The sequence below is a fragment of the Nicotiana tabacum genome, chromosome 9 (genome assembly GCF_000715075.1).
Source record: "Nicotiana tabacum cultivar K326 chromosome 9, ASM71507v2, whole genome shotgun sequence".
NCBI classification, from domain to species: domain Eukaryota; kingdom Viridiplantae; phylum Streptophyta; class Magnoliopsida; order Solanales; family Solanaceae; genus Nicotiana; species Nicotiana tabacum.
Genome location: NC_134088.1, coordinates 96,115,123 through 96,139,587, shown reverse-complemented (window position 1 = coordinate 96,139,587; position 24,465 = coordinate 96,115,123). Strand labels below are relative to the sequence as shown.

Sequence of the window (24,465 nt, the reverse complement as noted above, 5' to 3'; positions counted from 1 at the left end):
TAAGACAGTTTTTGTGGTCCATTATAGTAGTTCTTTTTAGTTTTATGCCTAATCTTAGAGACTCTTATGATTACATCTGAGATATTTGAAAATAATACACGATATATTTACAGAGTTACTTTATTATATTCAAAAGACAAAAGGTTATGTTGAAGTTGAACAATGTCCTCAATTCTTTATTAACCAATCCATTATTTTTTTTTCCTTTTTTCTCCAAATTGACTAGTCCATTTCAAGAAGGCTCACTTTTCACAATGCATATACTGAAGTTTGGTAGAAAAATATACCATTTTGGGAATTTTCTCAGTTACAACTTCCCTTCTTTCCATAAGCCAATTGCACTAATAATCACCCAACATTTCTAAAAAGAAATAATTTACAACTATTTAAGTATTTGTTTTCAAATAACGAGTTTATCCACCTTAAGTTTCAGTAAATTGTTCAAGTTAAACTGCTAAGGTAGATAAGAAGTGCAATTATTTATACTTGAAAGTAATCAATAATTTGCTGCTTAGGAGTGAACTCAAAATACATTAACGTGAGATGAAGCAGCTTGCAATTAGAACGTTTTAATTTTTAAAATCTAAGAATTATGCAAAATGATTTGGCTTGATTTAAGAAAGCCTCCTCTAAGAATATTTCTCATAAAACAAGGGGTTACATGTATGTTCCTCAGATAGAGTTGCTTATAATAATGCTTATTTAAATAGAGTTCACACCTCTATTTACATACAACTCTAAGTAAAAATGAGTCTTTTGCAGTATTAGTCTTCTGGCAAACTAAATGAGAAGTGATTGATAATGAAAGTATGAAAGAAAGCAAAGCAAAAGCTCCTGAGTTCATTCTAGTTGGTAAACTGAGATGAAAGACATCAGAACACTCCCCATCCAAAGCTTCCCTTCCCTCTCCTCTACCTCGCTGACAGCTTTAACGACTTTTCCTTGTCGATCTTCCAATATCTGTAAAAGCTTGCCTTCTGGGCTGTACTTCACAACGACTGCATGGAGCCGGCCACCAATGTGCATGAGGTATTGGAGCTTTGCAGAGACGGGAAGCTTCAGCAAGAATTGACGGAGTGGTGGGTATATGGCATTTAAGTAACTATAAATGGTGCGCCGACAGTGGATTGCTACCCAGAACTCATTTCTTTCATTTGCTCTCACATTGTCAGGATACCCTGGGAGGATTGCTATTACTTCTGTGGTTCCGGCTTTCTCACCTTTCAGCCAGTATTTTCGTAATCTACAAAGAAATAAAATACTAATCAGCCACAGGCTTATTCCCCTCCAATAGTTCTTCTTACAGGTGGGAATACCAGCAAGTAATGATGCCATCGGAACTATCTATTGAATGTCAACGCCAATCATTTTAAGGGAGTTCCACATAATGGAGATGCCTCAATAAAAGGAATAGAGAAATAAAGTCAGATATGTCAGAATATGGATTATAAAAGCTGAAACTCCACACCACTTCTATGTCTATCACTGTCCATACAATGCATAGTATCTTTGTATGTATGTCTGATGCATATTGTAAATGCATAAGAGAGGGGTATCAAAGAATGAAAGGAATATCTTTGACCTGTCTCTTGTTCCCTGTAGGTCTATAGCATGCTAGGCTAGCTACAAAAGGTACTCTATCTTTCTCTTTTTGTAGTTCAGCTCGATAGAGTTGTTTAGAATCCTCTCATACATACACAACTAACAGCTTTTGAGGTGAACCATCACCGCTTTATCTCAAGAAAAACCCCCAAATAGGTGCGGAAAGCATATAACTAACAACTTTTGAGGTGAAGCATCAGCCTTTCACCCCAAGAATTTCCTCAAAATAGGTGGGAAAAGATATAGAAAAGTGGCATGTTTTTTACGAAGCAGTAAAAAAGTCAATCGCTTGAGAATATGGAAGCATTTCCATGGTGCATAATTGCTCTATACATAACATAAATATGTTCTGCATGTGTGAAATTTTTTACTAATCATATCAATAGAGAAACAACAATCACAGACAGGAAAAGGTAATCCAAGGAATTTCCCCCTATAGATCTCAAAAAGACAATCTTCTCACAATGTGTTAAATAATATGTAAAGTGCAAATATTAACACTGTAAACATCTTGATTGCAAAAGGCAAGAACCTCACCTGCCCTTGGAACCTTCACAAAATATAAAGAAGGAACCATCCTTGCTAAGTGAAAGACCATTTGGAAATTGAAGGTTGTGGATAAGAACAGTGGTTTCCTTTGTCCTAGGATTGTATTTGAGAACCCTCCCACTATCTTCTGCTGAGAAAACCAGCTGCATAAAGTTCCTGGAAAAGAAAAGGTGGGAGTTGTAAAATTTTAACCAAATGAAGCACAAATTCTTCATTTAACCAAGATCATATATAATCATGGTATATGGGTGAAACAGACATGCTTTGGAGCCAGGGAAAGAGCAGGAGGATTGTCAGTGATGTGGAATAGCTGGGCTCTACCTTTTCTGGTGGATATGCTGCTATGCTCTAACACAATCAGTGTCATGTAGATCATCGTGATCTAATATTTTGAGTCGACATTTCTAGAAAACTTTTAACACTCAATTCATTCATGTAGACATGTAGAGAGGAGAGAAAAAAGTGGCTGGGACCATGGGTAATTGTCGGAAGTTTTAATTTGAATTGACTCATCTCAGCGTAAAAATGACAATGTTAAAAGTTAGTCAATTCTAGGAAGTATTTTGCATATATTTTGTGTCCTTATTGTGTTACAAGATCACCACTTTGAATGCTACGGCCTCAAAATTCAGTTTATAAAAGCACATCAGGTTCGAAACGCATTCTAGTTAAGAAATCTTTGGCACTAAAAGAAAGGGCACATTCAAAATATACCTGCGTTGGTACGTCGTGCTGCTATCTGTAAAATAAACATTCCCTTCATCATCAACATCCAAGTCATTTGTGAATCCTAGACGCACTCCTTCAGCCTCGGTTGTCAAAGATTCTGCTAATCCACCTTCAGGGCCTACCTTCATTAACCCAAAATATGCATCTGCGATATATAAGTCACCTGTTCTTTTGTCAAACCGTAACCCCAAAGGCCTACCACAGATGTGCTCGTTCTTCAAATAGCTCATAGGAGATGGTTTTGGGTCACATAAGCCTGACCTGAAAATTCAGAAGTGAATATTCACATAGTCGACCCCAACATGTTTGGGACTGAGGCGTAGTTGTTGTTGTATGCAAAGCAAGTTGAAATTTGTACTGTACAGATTTGATTGTATAACGTATGAAATAATTTTACAAAAGAATATAGTTAACAAAAGATTGAGTAAAAAAAATCGAGGTTAAGGAAAATTTTAAGTATTCAATTGGGAAAAGGCACAAGTAACCCCAACCTATGACCGAAGTTCCAACTACACACCTTTCCTTTTCAGGGTTCCTATTAGCTCCTGAACTATTTCAAAACGGAATAAATTCACCCTTGGTTGATGACATGGAAGAGAGTGTGTGCTCACTCTCTTGAGGGAGTGTGAGATGCCAAAACTAAGTTAAAAATTGATTAATCTAAATACGTGTCCTCTTTTAATTGGCCATCTTACGATTAATTAAACTAATTCATTATCATTATAGCTTGAACCTTTATTCTTTTCTTTCTTTCTTTTCTCAAAAAAAGGGGAGCCTTGGCGTATCTGGTAAAGTTGCTGTCATGTGACCAGGAGGTCACGGGTTCGAGCCGTGGAAACAGCCTCTAGCACAAAACAGGGTAAGGTTGTGTACAATAAACCATTGTGGTCCGGACCTTCCCCGCACCTCGCATAGCGGGAGCTTAGTGCACCGGGCTGCTCTTTTTTCTTTCTTTTCTCAAAAATTCCATCAACGCCAACATCACTGCTGACAATCGCCAAGAAACTTCCTCCTTCCCTCATCAAGGTCCGTGTTACTGCATCCTGTTCCTGTGTGTTTGTGCACATCATATGCTTGCTCTTTACTTTTGATTGATATTAATATTTTTTAATTTTCGTTAGAGTTTCTATCAATTGTTCAAAGGGGTCGCTCACTGCCACTGCCATGGAGCTTTTCACAGATCTAACTTAATCATTTGATCCTATCAACTTCAAATCAGACAAATAAACAATCATATTCTTACACTGCCAGCCCTCTATCGAAACACAGATAAGAAAAAAGCGAAAAACAAAAAGGCTCCAAAGTCAGCCCCCGGAAAAAAAATGGTGTCTTGCAAGAAAATCAAATACGCCTCTGGTATTATCTTATTCAAATACAGAGAAAGAAAATCAAAGAAGCAGAAGAAAATGTGATTTCGTCTTCTTAGTCACATATAAGAGAAAGAACACATCATTATCATCATCATTATCATAATTTGAGGATGAAATATTCTCAATGTCGGAGCGGGAGGGAGAAATGAATCGATTTTCCTTCAAAGTAAAGTGAGTTTTCAGCAAAATTTTTGGTGACTCTTCAAAGAGAAAGAAAGCTGATTAAAAGTAAAGTGAAACGAAAGAGAGAAGAAGATGCTAAATTCACCGACAAATATGCCAGAATGCTCTTTGGTGAAATGTAAAAGTCCAAGAAGGCTAATGAAGATCAAAGAAGAAATTGAATTAGAAAGGAAGAAAACAGAAAAGGAATTAATAACAAAATTCATGTAAAAGCGCATGCAAAAGCTCACCTAATGCTCATTTGGTTATTTGTGCCATGTCAGCATTTAGGGTGGCAATAACTTCACTTGAAAAAAGTTTAGGGGGTAATAGGACCCCCGAAAAGGAAAGGTGTGTAGTTGGAACTTCGGTCACAGGTTAGGTGGGTACTTATGCCTTTTCCCTATTCAAATAAAAAAATGAAACGATAGCTAATGCACAAGTAAACTAATTAAAAACCAGTATGGCCTGGGTTAGGTCTATACACTAAATACCTACCGCAAGCAGGAAGTTAACATCTTTAATCTTTTGCTCTTCCTTATTTGAAAAAAAAAAATCATCTGTAACTTTCCTAAAGGACTTAAAAATAAAGAAGGAAAAATTATGTGACTTGTAGCTTTTCTTCCTAAATTTTTGAACATTGTATTTTACTGGAATCTGAAGACAATTCTTCAAATGTGCTTTAATATTGTGCCATAGAGAACCCAGGGTTTAATCCTAACATAACCACTGACATCCTAGTCCACATTGAACGGTTTAAGACTATTATTAATTAGGTAGGAAATAGGTATGAGCGTTAATCAGATAATGCAATTTTCCAAGGTGATGCTGGAGTTCCCCGCTGGTCGGCAGGTTTCAGTAATGAACCACATGTTTAGAGCTAACATAGTATTGTGGCCAAGGTTAGCATGTGAGTCCAATTGTTCTAGTAGCCAATATAATTCCGCTACCGCTTTGTTGACAAGACTTTTAGTTCTTTTCTGTCATATCTTGCGATTTGTTCTATGATAGAAATCAACCGAAAGAAGACAGATGGCTCAAAATCACTGTTGAATCAAAATTGAAATATTGCAATAACCATCAACAGGAAACGCTCTATAGGTTAATACAACTGATTCAAAACTTTTTCCTGTTGCTCCTCTTTTTTTCTAGACTATAGTTTGTCCTCCACTCCTCCCACTAAATGGCCTATCATTTTGAAGATATCAGATTCCTGAAACATGGTTAAAATCTCCCTCAGTTACTGCAAGGACAAAAAAAGAAGGCTTCAACTTCATATGCTTCTATGAGAAACCATTTGGTTGTTCCCATTCAGTAATAGCTTGGTACTGAATGTTATCAACAAAATTTCCTTTTACCTATCAAAGAGAAAAAAAGAAGAAGAAGAGAAACCCTTATTGATGACTAAATATTTCAACATCACCTCTCTCCAACCTTACAATTTCCCTCTGATACCACACCAAATGCTTAACGAGATCTATTGAATCGCTTACATTTCCTTTACATACACTAGCAATCTATGTCATCTTAGTTTACTAGTTTAAGGGTCAACCTCTTCAGGGTGAAAGAGTTGACTTTTTGATTGATTTCCTCTAACCCTCCACAATGACATTCAAGTTGTACAGTTGAACTAATGCTGTGATAACCACCAACAATGTGTTCAAAATATTGGAATTATGGCAACAGGAATTTGGTGCAACTTTGTTCGATCAATTATTAGAGAAGAAAAGAATGGTTATAGGCTATATCTAATTACATGAGATAGTTTGCATTAACATAGAAGGAAAGTGCACATTCTTTTATCTTGTTGGCTTCAGCTTTGGTAGCCTTTAACAAGCAGTTGCATGATCAAGCTCTCCCCAGTAAAAGAGCAAAACCAGCAAACTCAATTCCATTTCCATCTAATCTCTCCCGAACAAGAACTACCTAACTGCTGAAGTAAAGTCGATATGCACCTATAACTTTTCTCCTTATATCAGTTGAACAATCACAAGTTTTCTTGGAAAGAATATGCAAATCAACCAACAGTTAATAATTATTTCGCTCTTACCACAATCTTCAAAGCCAAACTACCGGACCAAACCAACATAAATTCAAGGTTTTCCGTCATAATTGACTCGACGCAGCATATGACATTTGATAAAGAAATAGCAACTAGTACAATATTTGTAACAAATAGTCTACTACTCACATGTCCCACTTTTACATGGAGCAATCAGTTTTGCCCCTTTTTGGTATTCCTAAAGTGACCATTTGAGAACATGATAAAAAGATGTACCTAATGCATACTCAATGCAGCATATGCATATTCTACAGTTCAAGTCTCATCATTTCTTAATTAAAAAAAGCATTTTATCTTCCACACATCATAATCCGGGGTGGAGGTAGGTGGGCGGAATGGGGTTCATCGCTGAACATTATACTGTATATAAGGTTAATTTTCTTTTCATGTGTATATATTAGGTGTTCATCCCCTTAGCGTGTTTATTTTTTATTTTTTATTTTTCTCAATCCACTTGGTGAAAATTCTGTTTCCGCAGCTGATCGTAATAATGAGAAGGCAACATAGCCAAATACAAAAAAATAGGCATAATCACAAGAAACAAGAAATATAAGCCAAGACTCATACCATAACCAAAAAAAAACTCACCTATTAGCTGATGTATAAGCAAAATCATTCCATTTCTCACCATCCCAAAACACAACTCTCCCATCAGCTATTCCTGTATAAGGCCCTCTACCCTGAGGGTCAAAGGCAATACTTTCTGGCCCCTGAATTTGGTTCAAGAACTTGATTTCAGATTTCTGAAGCAAATTTTGTGAGTCTTTTTCAACTGGGAATTCCGACCAAGCTGGCATCTCAACCTTAAAAGACTCAAACTCTGGGAACTCAGAAATTGCACTGTGCTTAAAAGGGTCTAATCCACAATACACTGCCAACACAAGGAACACTCCACCAAATACTGCAGCTGGTCTCATTGCATACAAAAATCAACTTTCTTGATTATGGGTTTGTGTAAAGGGAAAATCTTGAAATGGGGTTGAAAAATTGAAGTTTTAAAGTGTACCTATATGAGGGTTGTTAAAGAACGTTTGCTATCTAACAACCTTACTATAAGGAAATTTAATTTTGTTTGGTTTGGGGTTTTTTTTGTGAGTAAGGTGGTACTATTAGCTGAGCTAACTACCCACTCCTCAGCTGCCACTCGCCTAGAATTGAAAATGGAGGTACTTAAAAAGACACATCTCCCACACCTTGCATGATATAAATTGTTGTTTATATGAACCCGGATTCAATTTATGTGAATCCGTTAGACTGGCCACGAAATTTAAGAAAAGAGAGAATATTTTTGAATTTGTAGTGTAAAATGAGGCTCATATATTTTGTGTGGATATAAATCAGTAAATTATTTCCAAATAAGTAAAGGCGCCATTCTTTTTGGCACGGACTAAAAAGAAAATAGGTTCAAATAAATTGAAACGGATGGAGTATTTTTTTTGGGGTGGGAGGGTGGGAGTAGCAGAGGGGAGGTTTGAGGTAACGGGTCTGGTCAAATTAATTATTTCCTTTTATGAACTAAATATATTTTATTTCCTTTTTTAATTTAATGTTAAATCAAATTCAAACGTTTCCAATTGGTTTTTCTTGATTATCAACAAATTAAATTTTCATTATCTTCCACGCCTTAAATTTTATGAACCTTGCAAGAAGTAATTTCTCAATGCCTCAACCGTTGTTGACCTTTTCGGAGTTTCTTGCAATGTTTTAAGGGTTGCTATTACACATGCTTTGGTTTCTATGCGGATGAATTTTAATATCTTTTCTTTTTCTTTTTAGTTGAAAAGGCAACCAATTGAAACTGTAGGTATCACATAAAAATCTACATCAAGATTTCAAAATCTTTATAAGTGAATTTAATTGCTTCATTAATATTAGGAGATCAAAAACGGGGAGAAAGAGAACTTGGAATTAAGGAGGGTTTGAAGAAGATACCAAGTTAGGCGGAGGATTTGACGGAAAGAGACGGTGCAAGTAGAGTATAATTTTAGAAAGAAAAAGAGAAAACTTGAAAAGAAACCTGATGGTGCAAAACAATTATATACAACGCAAAAAACTTAAACTCAATATGAAAACATAATGACATTTTAATCATTAATCTCCAGTTCAATTAACTACCGGCGCCAATAAATAATTTTTTTAAAAGTTATATGCACAGGTATTACCAAAAAATTACAATATGAACTCACTTTTATTTAATGAGGCGTGTAATTACCTACCTTATTTTTAAGATAATAATTCATCTTTGTACGAAGAATTGCAAGTAGATATCTTTTGAGTGACCAAATAAGTTAAAGACTTTTTTACACTTAATGATATATATGACCAAATTCAAACAAAACTATTATCCCAAACAGAAATTACCCTATTGACGAACAAAACTGAAACGAAATAATAAGCGGTCATTTAATCAAAACCGATTTGAAAAAGTATTTCGAGCATAAAATATTAGATAAAATAATATATTATTCCGTAGAAGGAAAACTAATTCACGTATAACTAATTAATGCAAGGTTTAACAATAGAGTCATGAAAGTATTTAAAGGTGAAAATGGCCCTAAAATTAATATATTAAGAAATGTAGCTCAAAGTAATAATATAAAATAAGAAGATAAGTAATAGAATAGTAGAAGAAGAGATAACTTTCTTATTTCATCAAGTGTTCAAGTGTATTTTATATCATATTTCATGCCTCTATTTATACTATTACATCGAAGGATACAAAAGGATTGTCCTAAACATGACATTAACAATTGAGATAATGGGGGAAGATTGGGGGAGGGGTTATGGAGGTGTGAGAGTTACAATCATAATAGTGATGAGTAGTGGGAGATTATTTACATCATGGGTGAAAGTAGTGGGAGTAGTGGACATCCAACTTTTCCTTCGTTAGAGGTCTCTCCCCCTTGGAAGTCCAAAAATAGATAATATGCCTCGTTAAAACCTTACTAAGATTAAATCTTAAAAGAAAAAGAGTACACATATCTGTAATACACTTTATTTGCTGCCTCGTTAAAAACCTTACCAGGAAAACTTAGTTGGACAAAACTTAGGCTAAGGGAAAAAGAGTACAACGCGTATCTTACTCCCTTTCACGAAAATATCACTTTATTTCTCGAAGACGGCGCATTCCAATCTTCTGTCTCAACTTCTCAAACGTTGAAGTTAGTAATGCCTTAGTGAACAGATCAACCAAATTTTCACATGAACGAATCTGTTGAACATTAATTTCACCATTTTGTTGAAGATCATGTAAAAGAACTTTGATAAATGTGCTTTGTTCTGTCTCATTTGATGTATCCTCCTTTCTGTTGAGCAATGCAAGCATCATTGTCTTTATATAGTGTAGTTGGATTATCTTTTTTCATAAGAAAATCACACATTTCCTGAATATGCTTAGTCATTGATCTCAACCAAATACATTCCCGCCTAGTTTTATGAATGTCTATTATCTCATCATGATTTGAAGATGTGGCAACTATTGTTTGTTTCATTGAACGCCATGATATAACTGTACCTCCATATGTAAACAAATAGGAGGATACATCAAAGGAGATATTGGAATGGTGTTTAGACATTGGAATGGTAGGGAGGAGCCGAATCTTGCTAATAAACTTACTGCAAAAGCAATATCTGGTCGGGTATTCTTGGCAAGATACATCAGTGCCCCAACTACACTAAGATATGGAGTTTCATCACCAACGATCTCTTCATCATTTTCTTGAGGTCGAAATGGATCTTTATTTATGTCAAGCGATCTCACAACAATTGGGGTACTCAATGGATGTGCATTATCCATGTAATATTACTTTAAAACCTTTTCAATGTATGTTGATTGATGGACAAAAAATCCATTTGTTACATGCTCAATTTGTAGGCCAAGATAAAATTTTGTCTTACCAAGATCTTTTATTTCAAATTCTTTCTTCAAACACTCTACAGCCTTTGGAAGCTCTTTAAAAGTTCCAATGATATTCAAGTCATCAACATACATAGCTATGATGACAAATTCAGATCCAGATATCTTAATAAAGACACAAGGGCAAATATGGTCATTTTTGTACCCTTCCTTTAGCAAATACTCGCTAAGGCGATTGTACCACATCCTCCCTGATTGTTTCAATCCGTATAAGGAGGCTTTATTGAACAAGTTTCCCTTGAACTTTTATGTGCTTCGGGAACTTTAATTTCTTTAGGAATTTTCATAAAAATTCCACTGTCCAATGAGCCATATAAGTAGGCTGTGATAACATCCATCAACCACATATCAAGTTTTTCATGAACTGCCAGATTTATTAGATACCTGAAGGTAATTGCATCTACCACAGGAGAATATGTCTCCATATAATCAATGTCAGGTCTTTGCGAAAAACCCTTGTGCCACAAGTCGTGCTTTATATCTTACGATTTCACCTTTCTCATTTTGTTTTCGCATAAAAATCCATTTGTACCCTACTGGCTTGACACCTTCAGGCATTCGGACTATTGGTCCGAAAACTTGAATTTTTTCGAGTGAAGCCAATTCTGCTTGAATTGCGTTTTTTTATTTTGGCCAGTAATTTATCTGTCTACATTCATTAACAGATTTTGGCTCAAGATCCTCATCTTATTACATTACTTCAACTGCAATATTATATGCAAAACTGTTGTCAACAACAACATTATTTCGGTTCCACCTTTTTTTCGTAGAGACATAACTTATTGAGATATCTTCATTTTCATTATTTTCAGGTACTTGAACCTCTCGTGAGGTCTTATCAATTGTTATGTCTTTATGCTCTTCTTGAGCAATTGCCTCCACGTTATGATCAACTTGATCATTTGCTCATTTCTTTTTTCGGGGATTTTTATCCTTGGAACCTATTGGTCTACCACGTTTAAGGCGTGGCCTAGACTCATTTGCATTATCATACTGTCCAACTAGGACATCAACTCGAATTTGAGCATTTACAGCTGGAATATGCGATTTAGTAACCCGTGGAAAGTTAGTAAATGCATCTGGCAATTGATTTTTCATATTTTGCATATAAATGATCTTTTGAACTTCTTGTTCACATTGATTTGTATGAGGATCCAAATGAGATTGAGATAATACATTCCAATCTATCTCTTTTCCCATATGTTTATTTTCTCCCCCTAATGTTGGAAAAATAGATTCATCAAAATGACAATCAACAAATCTGGCTGTAAACAAATCTCATGTAATAGGCTCCAGATATTTAATAATAGAAGAAGATTCATAACCAACATATACTCCCAACCTTATTTGGGGACCTATCTTTGTGCGTTGTGGTGGAGCAATCAGAACATATACCGCACATCCAAAAATTCTTAGATGGGAAATATTTGGCTCCTGACCAAACGCCAACTGTAATGGCGAAACTTCATGATAACTGGTTGGCCTTATGCGCACAAGTGCTGCTGCATGCAAAATAGCATATCCCAACACTGAAAGGGAAGTTTTGTCCTCATTAGCAATGGTCTAGCTATTAATTGGATGCGTTTAATCAATGATTTTGCTAGACCATTTTGAGTATGAAAATGAGCAACCAGATGCTCAACTTTTATTCCAGTGGCCATACAATAATCAGTAAAGGCATGAGATATAAATTCACCAGCATTATCTAGACGAATTGTCTTAATTGCATAATTTGGAAATTATACTCTTAACCTTATTATTTGGGCCAACAATATCGCAAATGCCATATTACGAGTTGACAATAAGCACACATATGACCATCTTGTAGATGCATTTATCAAGATCATAAAATACTTGAATTGTCCATATGGAGGGTGTATAGGCCCACATATATCACCATGTATACGTTTCAAAAATGCAGGGGATTCAATCCCAACTTTAGCTGATGATGGTTTAATAACCAATTTTCTTTGAGAACAAGCAACACAAGAGAATTGCTTAAATTGAAGAATCTTCTTGTTCTTCAATGTGTGTCCATTTGAATTCTCTATTATTCTGCGCATCATGTTAGAACTGGGATGGCCTAATCGGGCATGCCAAATGATAAAATCATTAGAAGTAGTAAACCTTTTGTTTACTATAGCATGTGATTCAACCACACCAATGTTTGTGTGGTACAACCCAGAAAAAAATACGGGTAATTTTTTATGCACACATTTTTTCCCCACTTTTATTGTAATAATATAAAGGTATTCAACCTTTCCTTCGTTAGAAGTCTCAACATGGTAGTCATTTTGGCGAATAGCTTTGAAACTCAACAAATTTCTTTGAGACTTACTACAATACAATGTATTATTAATAGTTAATATCGTTCCTCCAGGTAGTAATAAGGCCGCTCTACTAGAGCCCTCATTAATTTTGTATTACCGGATATTGTATTAACACATGCCTTTTTCATAACCAAAATAAGAGAATTTTTTTTTTCTCTTAATATTATGTCAGTTGTAGCACTATCCAAAAGACATAAATCTTCATTACTCATCTTGGATCTAGTTGAAGACTGAGAAATTTTATTTTCTTCATAAAAATAAAAGTACACTATAAGAAATACGGAAAAACTAACAACAACATAAGACAACTTAAGTACTACTTGAAAATAGAAACAAACTTTAGAACGAGACAAAAAACAATACTGAAAATAAAAATAACAACATAATTGCATTCCCTAGTAAAATGATCAAACTTTAATTTTGATCCCCAAAGAAGTCTTCAACTTCCAAATGAGTAAGATCAATTAGGCCTTCAAAATCATCATCATTCAAAGCAAGATTTGCTTCAGCATTATCATCTTTTTTGTTTGAAGGCCCTGCCTCAAAATCATTTTCAAATGTCAAGTGAGACTCTACTGGGGCATTAGTAGAAGATGCTCTAACATTATTTGCCTTTCTTTTGATAGAATTTTGATAAAGCCTGATAAAATGCTCAGGTGCACGACATTTAATTTTTCAGTGACCTTTCATGCCACAGTGGTGGCAGTTACCGCTTTTGCTTCTTGAAGGATTGTTTTGAGAACTCATATTACTCTCTCATTTGCCATGACTAACACGATACGATTATTATATCATCTTTTGCCATTGCCATTCCCACGTACATTCATATGGCCATGATAATTATTCTGTTTTTTTCAGATTTATCACGTCTCGCTACCATATTCGCTTCAGGAATCGGAGCTGACCATGTGGGACAGGCTTCATGATTTTTCATCAAAAGGGTATTATGTTGCTCAGCCACCAGAAGGCATGAGATCAATTCAGAATACTTTTTAAAACTCCTTTCACGGTATTGCTACTGTAATACCATATTTGAGGCATGAAAAGTTGTAAGAGTCTTTTTCAACAAATCCTCACCATTCATAACATCCCCACATAATTTTAATTAGGAAGTTATTCGAAATACAGCAGAGTTATACTCATTTACGATCTTAAAATCTTGCAACCGTAAGTGCATCCACTCATATCGAGCCCTTGGCAATACAGTAGCCTTAAGGTGATCATACGATTCCTTCAGGCTAGTCCACAATTCAAGTGGATCTTTCACTGTCAAATATTCAACCTTAAAACCTTCATCCAAATGATAACGAAGGAAAATCATGGCCTTCGCTTTGTCCTGGCTTGATGCCTCATTACCCTGAGTAATGGTGTCACTAAGACCTTTAGCGGCTAAGTGAATCTCGGCATCGAGAACCCATGATAGGTAATTCTTTCCAGAAATGTCAAGTGCCACAAACTCAAGCTTTGACAAATTCGACATAGTAAAAACTTGCAAGTGGAATTCAATCTTGAAGTTAGAGACTTTGTGCTGATAACGTGTTAAGAAATGTAGCTCAAAGTAACAAATATAAAACAAGAAGATAAGTAATAGAATAAGAGAAGAAGAGATAACTTTCTTATTTCATCAAGTGTTCAAGTGTGTCACATATCACATTTCATGCCTCTATTTATACTATTACATAGAATGTTACAAAATGAATGTCTTAAACATGACATTATAATTGAGATCACGAAAGAAGATCATGGGGAGGGGTTATGGAGGTGTGGAACTTACAATCATAATAGTGATAAGTAGTGGAATGTCATTTACATTATGGGTGAAAGTAGTGGGAGTAGTAGACATCCACATTTACTAATAGTTTTACAACAAAATAATATTAATGGTTTTATACTTTATTATCATCCGATAACAGTTTTTATACTATTATCCTATCATAATGAGTTGTTTATTACATAGATATAATTATTGCATCACAATACCCAGTACCCACCATATGTGATTCTGTGAACCAAAGAACTCGTACGGATTGAATGTTGATATATTCTTGCCTCCAATAGATAGATTATTAGTCAGAGCACGTACAAAAGGATTATATTTTCTTGTCGAATAGAGTAGAAAAAAAGGTACATATAATTGTCGAAAGATAAATCCATTTAATCATACATGGCTGAAATAATATTAATATTCTTTCTAACTTGAACTTCTAAGGAGTAAAATGAGTTGGGGTTACAAACGAAAATTGTGGCAGTGGTGGTAAGTACTTATTTATTTTTAACTAATTTTTTTTATATAGTTGTCGTTATTAAGTGCAGCATTAATTTATCTTCAACATGAATTTTTTTGCACGAATTTTGTATGGGGTGAAATTGGTTGATAACAGGTGGTCAAATGGCGAGGTAACACGTGGAACCGAAGACAGACAAAAGATGAGTCAGCAAATAATTGGCACAAGGTACGAAGTGTGTAACCGGTACAGATTAGATCCCGAAGAAAACATAGCCGATAAAAAAGATTCAAAGGTTTGACATCAAATAATATTTAATGAGCAGCCATTGCAAGGAATATCTGCATTCAAAGCCAGCCGTTATGTACCTATCAATGACATTTTTATTCTCATTTAAGAGGAGCTTGATTTTAGGATCTTGTCTCCTTGAGTACAACTACAAATAGCAAAATTAACAACCATTATAGGACATGAAATACTCTGCACACAAAAGCTATAGCCTATTATCTTGTTACGTTCGATTTAAACAGTTTAACAATTGCTTTTACTTCTGTCCTCGGAAAGACTGAGCTTTAAGTTAGGCATGTCATCTCCTCTAATTTCAGTCATTAATCATATTTCTGTTCCTATATATTTATTATTTTTTGGATCAAGTCGATTCTTTTGTCTATAAATTACACTATAAATTCAACTATACCGTTTTACGGGTAAACAGTTTGCCACCCACAGTGGGGCATAGACAGTTGTGCAATTGATTTGATCCATTCGTTTGTTACTAACAAAGTTTTGACTCTTTTCTTAGTTAAGATCAGATGTGGCAGCTAATGATGTCAACAACGCTTACAACATCGGAGCACATAATGAATGGGAAGAGGCATCCAGCGTGATGACTCAATCAGCGAGACCCGCAATGAAGGGGATGAAACAAACCCGAATCATGAAGGTCAATACCCTCGGCGCGTGCAGGGCCCAAATCCTGATAATACGGAGGATGAGCACGTTGAGACGGTCAAACTCTTGAGAGAACATCAAAGAGCAATCATGGATCACCTCTCAAGGCAAGATTGGGTGATGACGAAATTAAAACAAGTGTTGTCGGCTGCTTCCAATAATTCCAATGGAAGAACTCTGATTCCTCCCAGCGTTCCCGCAAATCAGACATCTCAAAGAATCGATACCAACACTCCAAGGAATAAAGTCAGTTTTGATGAAGCCGGGGGGGACCAGAAGCGGATCTGGGAATAACAACTTGAATGATCCTTTCAAAACCGAGCTCATAAGATTCATGAGAGAGATGAATGAAAGAATGGACCAAAACACAAAAGATTTTCATGCACTGATGGATCAGATTCCAGGCGCGCCGCCGGTGTTAAAGGGTCTAGATTCAAAAAAGTATACGCAATTTCCGTTTAAACCAAGTGCGACACCAGAGTTGATCGCAAAGAGGTTCAAAATGCCGGATATACCAAAGTATAATGGGACGTCAGATCCGCAGGAGCACATTATGGCCTACATCACGACAGTGAAGGGAAACAACATGGCTCAGCACAAGATCGAATCGGTTTTGTTGAAGAAGTTTGGCGAAACCCTTACGAAGGGGCCTTGACATGGTATTCCCTCTTACCAGAAACTCAATCGATTTTTTTGAAATGTTTGCAGATTCTTTCATCAAAGTCCATGTTGGAGCAAGAAAGGTCTAGGCCAGAAAGACAGATATATTTAAAATTTTGCAAGGAGAATCCAACCTACTACGATAATTCGTAATCCAGTTCCAAAAGGAAAGAATGTTGCTACCAGCGATTCCGGATGAGTGGGAAGCAGAGGCATTCACGAAGGGTCTAAATCCGCTAAGTTCCGATGCCTCCCAAAAACTGAAGGAGAGCTTGTTCGAATTCCAGGCAACCACATACGCAGATGTCCATAATAGCTACGAGTCGAATATAAGGATAGATGGTGACCAGCTTGGTTCTTCGGTATCATCCAAGGGACATGGTCGCGATAAAAATTAGGATAAGTTTAAAAATGACTTTGATACGGATTGAAGGTCCTCTAGGGGCCGTTTTCTACCATACGTGGACAGATGAGCGTAGTAGTAAATGATTTCAATCATTAGATAGGTTTGCTTCTGATAGAAGGACGGATCATGGCCGGAATAATAGATCGTTGCAAGAAAAGGAGATATCAGGATCCTGAGATCCCGCATATGCCACGTTATCTGATTACAACTTTAACATTAGCCGGGTAAAATTACTGTCAACGATGAGGAATATCAAAGAAGCACAGTTTCCGAAATCAATCTATTCGGACCCTAGCCAAAGGGATCCTAATTTGTGGTGTGAATTTTATGGGATTCACGGCCATAGAACTGGGGACTGCTGACATCTTCACGAGGAGGTGGCGAAGCTGCTGAAGTATGGCCATCTTAGAGAGTTCTTAAGTGACCGCACCAAAAATAATTATGGTAGAAGTCGGGACAATGCATCACCATAAAAAACAACAGCGGGGTCACCTCGGATGATAATCAACATGATATTCGGAGGGAGCAAGGTCAATGGGGTGACATTTTTGGCAGCAAAAAAAGACGAAAATATCAGTGACTCATGGCAAAAGGATTCGGAAAGTTTCGGAATATGACATTACTTTCACGGAAGAAGATGCTGATGGACTTATCCTACCGCACAATGACACCCTGGTAATTTCACTTAATATCTTAGATTTCAAAATTAAGCGTGTTTTCGTCGATCAAAAAAGTTCAACCAATATCATACAATTGAGGGTCCTGGAACAAGCGAAGTTTACCGGGAACATTATTTCAGCGATAAAACTTCTAGCCAGCTTCAACCTTACTAGGGTCAAAACTCGAGGAGAAATCTTGCTGCCCACGCACACCGAAGGGGTAACGAAAACCACTTTGTTCGAGGTGGTATATGGCGACATGGGCTATAATGTGATCCTCGGAAGGCCGTGGATACACGAGATGAAGGTTGTGCCCTCGACCTATCATCAATTGTTAAAATTTCCGGCACCGGAAGGGATCAAGCAGATAAGAGAAGACCAACTGACGATAAAGGAAATGAACGTTGTAACCATTTCCAGCAGAAAGGACATATAATTCGAGAAATTGCAATTAGAGGAACTGATGCCCTCTCCCATCCCAAACGAAGATGACCAAAAGGAGGAGGTGTCAGAATTATATCAGGTACCAAGATCTTTTTAGGTAGCGGAGGAGACAAATGCGACCAAATCAACCGCGGAAGAGCTCTAGTAAGTAGCCATGTTTGAGGAATTTTTGCAAAGAAAATTTTATTTGGGAACGGGGTTAAATCCCGAGCTCAGGTTAGAATATATAAATTTTCTTAAAGCTAACGTTTACTGCTTTGTGTGGTCGCACTCTAATATGACTGGTATTCCATTGGAGGTAGCGGTCCACAAACTAAGTCTGGATCCAAACTTCCAACCGATAAGGCAAAACAAACGCCCGATAGCAGAGGTCACGAACAAGTTTGTTAAGGAAAAGGTAACCCGACTACTTAACATCGATTCGATTCAAGAGGTAAAGTACCCAGAATAGTTAGCTAACATAGTTGTAGTACCTAAAAAGAATAACAAATTTAGGATACATGTGGATTATGGATTTAAATAAGGCGTGCCCTCTGTTGCCGAACATTGATCAAATGATTGATGCTATGGTCGGGCACGAGTTAATGAGTTTCCTTGATGCTTATTCCGGGTATAATCAGATAAGGATGAACCCGGGAGATCAAGAAAAAACTTCTTTCATCCAAACTTTGGCACATATTGCTATAATGTGATGCCTTTTGGGCTCAAAAATGCCAAAGCCACGTATTAGAGGCTCGTTAATAAGATGTTTGAAAAACAGATAGGTAAAACAATGGAGGTATATATTGATGTTATTTTGGTTAAGTCTTTAAATGCAGGAGATCATATGAGACATCTCCAAGAGACGCTCAACATTTTGAGGAAGTACAACATAAAGCTCAACCCGGAGAAGTGTGCCTTCGGGATTGGCTCTGGCAAAGTTTTGGATTTTCTGGTCTCCCAAAGAGGGATCGAGGTAAACCCTAACAAAATCAAAGTCATCGAGGAAATCCCGAACCAATTAACAAGCGTGAAGGAAGTACAGAGACTGACCGGTAGGTTGGCCGCTCTCAGCAGATTCAACTCAAGGTCCTCGGAAAAATGTCACCACTTCTTCTCACTTTTGAAAAAGAAGAACGACTTCGTGTGGACTCCGGAATGCTAGCATGTACTGAGGGCCTAAAAAGGTACCTATACAGCCCTCTATTATTGTCAAAATTGGGGGAAGGTGAACAATTGCTAATTTATTTAGCGGTATCAGAAGTAGCGGTAAGTGCTGTTTTGGTCCGAGAAGAAGAAGGTACACATTTTTCTATTTATTACATTAGTAAAATATTATCAGAAGCGGAGACTCATTATCCGCAACTGGAAAAGCTGGCCTTAGCCCTCGTAGTTGCCTCTTAAAAGCGTAGGCCTTATTTTCAGTGTCACTCAATAACCGTTGAGATAACCTTTCCCTTAAGGAATATCCTTCATAAGCCTAAGTTCGATATTAAATATAAACCGAGGACTGCAATTAAGTCACAAGTTTTGGCCAATTTCGTGGACGATTTCAGTCCAGGATTAATGCCTTTGGCTGCTAAGGAAGTAGTGCTGGTGTCGGGAATGACATCGGGAGTTTGGACTATACCTGTTAATCGGGCCGGGTTGACCCGTTTACAACCCGGTTCAGCCCGGTACTGTAGCGTGGGGGCGGGCTGGGACGGGTTGGGCGGGGAGCGAGTTTCAAACGAATAATTTTTTGATACCGGTGCGCCGGAACCCGCTAAGCCCGTTAACCCGTTAACGGGATTTTAACGGGCTACATCCTTGTTCAGCCCGATTTTTAACGGTTTTTTTTTACCGTTGCCAACGGTCAAATTCAAATATGACCGTTGGCCAACGACCCTTTTTTGCAGAAATGGCCATTTCGGCCTACCCCCTTAAGAAAATAGCCCCCACACCCCTAGTATTTGATAAATTATAATTTTAACCTTTTAAAAACTATAAATAGTCCCCCTTCTTCTTCATTTTTCCTCACAATTCACTCTCTTACTACTCTAATTCTCTCTTGATATTATTGATTATTGTTCTTAAATTCTCAATTACTTATTATTTCAAGTTTCATCAAATATTTAGTTTAGCCATTACAAAATTATTATTATCAAATATCAAGTATTCAAGTGAAGTGTGGTATCAACTATCAAGTATCGATCTATCAATTGAAGTTTGATTTTTGATATCAAATTTAGTGCGGCATCCGGAATCCCGGTACACTCGTTTCATATCTTTCTCTTCTTTGGTGTACATTTATTTTATTATTTAGAATTATTAATTTAATTTATATAATGGATATATTTAGAGCAGCCAAAAAAACGTGCACTAGTAGAGGTGGTAGTAAGAAAACTTCCAAAAGATCAAGAGGTGGTGCTTGTTCTTCTAGTAGCTTTACACATATTTCTGAAAGTTCACCTGAAAATTTAAATGTAGATTATGAGCGACTTCAAGAAAATTATGGTATAGATGATGATTTAGATGATAATTTAGATGATATTCCATCACCTGATAATCTTGAAACACCACCAGCTACACCTAGTAATGCTAGTCAAACTCAAAATATTAGGGGTGAAAGTCATGGTAATACAAGTAGGCCTCCCCTCCCTATTAAGAAGAATCAAAAATTAAGAAGTAAGTGTTGGAATTTTTTTGACAGACTAGAAGATGATAAAAATTATGTAAGATGTAGAATTTGTAAGGATATTTATAAACATGAGACCGGTAAGGGAGGGGGAACGGGTCAACTTCGTAGGCATATGGTAGACAACCACCCTCTTGATTGGGGAGTAGATGAGGAAGATGGGCAACAAAAATTTAACCCGGGTACTGGAGGGTTAATGGGTAAATACGATATTAAGAAAGATCGGGAAGAATTAGCTAAAATGATTGTTCTAGGTTGTTTACCTTTTAGTTTTGCTGCTTCACCATATCTTGTTACTTATATTCAAAGAATTTATAACCCTTTGTTTAAAGGTATTCCTAGAAGTATTTGTAGAGCTGATATCTTTAGGCTTTTTAGACAATATCAGACATATATACGTTATTTGTTCGCCAGTCTTTCTTGTAGAATTTTTCTTACTTCTGATATTGGTCGTGCTGTAAATGGTAATGATTATTTGACTGTTACATGCCATTGGATAGATGATAATTTTTGTATGCAAAAACGTATTATTGCTTTTAAATATGATGAAGATCAAAGTCATACTGGTGCATTCATAAGTAATACTATCCATGAAGTTGCTATATTTTATAATCTTGCAGAAAAAGTTTTGTGTGTGTCATTTGATAATGCTTCTAACAGCAATGCTGCTATTATAATATTAAAATTGCATCTACACCCACCACTTCCTGAAATATTTCATGTTAGATGTGCATGCCATATTTATAATTTAATTGTGAAGAGTGGCCTTGAATTATTTAGAGATGATATCACTTTAGTTAGAAGAGATGTTGGTGTAATTCAAGGAAATAATAGAAGTGCTAGATTAAATGCATTTAAAGAAAAATGTGTACACTATGGACTAAAACCAAGACTCATCCCTGAAGAAATAGTTACTCGATGGAATTATACTTATTTATTCTTAAAATGTTGTTATAAATATAGAATGCCTATAACTGAAGTTGCTAATTCTCATTGTACCGATCCTAGCCGTTTGTTAACATCTAGAACTTGGGATGTCATTGAAGATATTGTAAAGTTTTTACAAAACTTTTATGTGGCTACACTTGAGTTTTCTGGAGCTTATTATCCTAATATTACAAATGGTTTAGTTCATATTGCTGAAATTTCTCTTTTACTACATAATTTGAAGAAGAAAGAAGGATATACTTCTGTTGTTGAATCTTTGCCAGATAGGTTTAAAAAATATTTCTACCAAATTCCCCCTATTTACTTAATTGGTGCTATTTTAAACCCTTCTATCAAAATGGCCACTTGTCGCCAATTAATCACTGCTTTATATTCTTATATGGATATTGGACCAACTAAAACTCCTGATATTGACACTTGTATTTCTGATCTACACAAACATTTAGAAACATTATATAATTATTATGCTAACATTGTTGATGCTTCTTCTACTGTATATGCAAATATTCCTTCAAGTTCAGTTTCAACATCTGGGACCAGTGCTTTGGATGATAATCATGGTGTTGAAGATTATTTGATTTGGTCTACACTAGGGGAGCATCAACAAACCAGTAGCAGGAATATTGATGAACTTCAATTCTACTTGCAAAAGTCAGCAGAGCCCCGCACAAAGGAATTTCTACCACTGAGTTGGTGGAGGAGCAACTCAAATCAATTTCCTGTTCTTTCGGCCATGGCTCGAGACGTGCTAAATGTGCCGATTTCAACAGTTGCATCAGAGAGTGCATTTAGCCAAGCAAGGCAGCAACTAGGAGATACCCGTCATTCATTGTGTCACGACCCAATTTCACCTGTAGGTCGTGATGGCGCCCAATACTACAGCTAGGCAAGCCAACTAATAAATTAAGCATACATTGATAAAATTTAAAACCAAGAGAATATAAACACAAACTCTACCAATGTGTGTGCCAAGACCTGGTGTCACAAGTGAATGAGCATCTAGTAGATTATACAAAACTCCAATTAATGTCTGAAATGAAATAGATAGAATGTAAATATAAGAAGAGACACTGGTAGCTGCAGAATGGCTCAGAAAGGCAGCTCACCACTATGCCTCGGGATGACGTGGGTATGTGATGATAGGTCCTCCACTAGTACCTGTCTCAGATCCTGCACAAAAAGTGCAGCAAGTGTAGTATGAGTACGTAAACAACGTATACCCAGTAAGTATCAAGCCTAATCTCGAAGTGGTAGAGACGAGATGGCTGACTTTGACACTCACTATGGGTTAATAATAATAACTACAATAAAACTAGGATATTTAAATCAGCATGATTTACAGAATTTACAATAATTTATTTAATCAGCAAAAATAATCAAATTCCTTCAAATGTAACAATTCTCAATATATTAATTAAATCCCTTCAATTCAAATAATTTCTAATTTATCAATTAAACCTCATTTACAGGAGTAACAATTAATTCCTTAACAAGCAAGAATAATAATTCATTAAATTTCAAAGATTTTTCAATTTATTAATTAGTTTCACGAGCTGAAATAAATTATTAAAGTATCGTGTAATTATTATTATTAAGCACCATTTTTGCCGAGGACGTACGGCCCGATCAAGAGTGTCGTGTACACTGCCAAGGGACGTGCGGCGCGATCCATAGATGCATCTATCCTGCCGAGACGTTCGGCCCCCTCCACAAGAAAGGATGACATTTTTCTTATGTGCCTCCATAAGGAGAGTATATTTATTATAAGATAAATTCGGGAGGAGAATAATTTCTTTTAACAATTAATTGATTTAAACAGAAATCAAGCCTATGAGATTTCCATCCTTTAATATCTTTATCTAAAAATTCACAATATATTCATATATATCAATTAATATTAATTAATCAAAGAATAATATTTACACAAGTAATGCATGCTTTGAGTTCTAAACTACCCGGACTTTAGCATTAATAGTAGCTACGCACGGACTCTCGTCACCTCGTGCGTACGTAGCCCCCCACAATTAGCAACAATTATTTAATTTTAATCACCTATGTGGTAATTTCCCCCTCACAAGATTAGACAAGAGACTTACCTCGTCTTGCTCCAATTTAATCCACTATAAGGCCTTTTCCACGATTATCCAACTCTGTTTGGCTCGAATCTATCCAAAATAATTCGATACAATCACTAAAAATTATAGGAATCAATTCTATAAGAAAATACTACATTTTAAATAAAAATCCCGAAATTAATTAAAAATTCGTCTGTGGAGCCCACGTCTTAGAATCTGGCAAAAGTTACGAAATCCGACAACCCATTCAATTACGAGTCCAACCATACCAGTTTCACTCAAATCCGACTCTGAATCGATACCGAAATCTCAAAAATTCGTTACTATGAGATTTCTAAAACTTTCCCAAATTTAAATCTCTAAACACTAATTTATGGTGAAAACAATGATATACTTGTATATGTAGACCAAATCTGAGTTAGAATCACTTACCCCAATGTTTTTCTCTTGAAAAACTGCCAAAAGTCGCCTCTGCTCAAGCTCAAGTTCGTCAAAAATGGCAAATGGGACGAATGTCCTCTGTTTTTATAACTTACAGCTCTGTCCAATTCGATCAAGGAGCTCGATCTCGGGAGCTCGATTTTGGGAGCTCGATCATGGGAGCTCGATCTTGGGAGCTGGTCATGGCCTCGATCATGCCTCGAGCCTGGGACATGGTCATGGCCTCGATCAAGTTCGATCTTGGGTCTTGATCCTGGCCCTCGAGCCTTGCCTTCGATCA

At 36.3% G+C, this 24,465-nt stretch overlaps 1 protein-coding gene across 1 annotated transcript; it reads right to left on the bottom strand.

The window, feature by feature from the left end:
* Positions 1-590: 590 nt before the first annotated feature.
* LOC107811188 (protein STRICTOSIDINE SYNTHASE-LIKE 3-like) lies at positions 591-7,674 on the bottom strand. The gene is made up of 4 exons (XM_016636073.2): positions 7,063-7,674; positions 2,866-3,141; positions 2,140-2,307; positions 591-1,243 (listed from the first exon to the last, which is right to left on the bottom strand). Exons 1-4 carry the CDS (start codon positions 7,389-7,391, stop codon positions 841-843), a joined length of 1,176 nt encoding a protein of 391 aa, XP_016491559.1. The 5' UTR covers positions 7,392-7,674; the 3' UTR covers positions 591-840.
* Between the last annotated feature and the right edge of the window lie 16,791 nt (positions 7,675-24,465).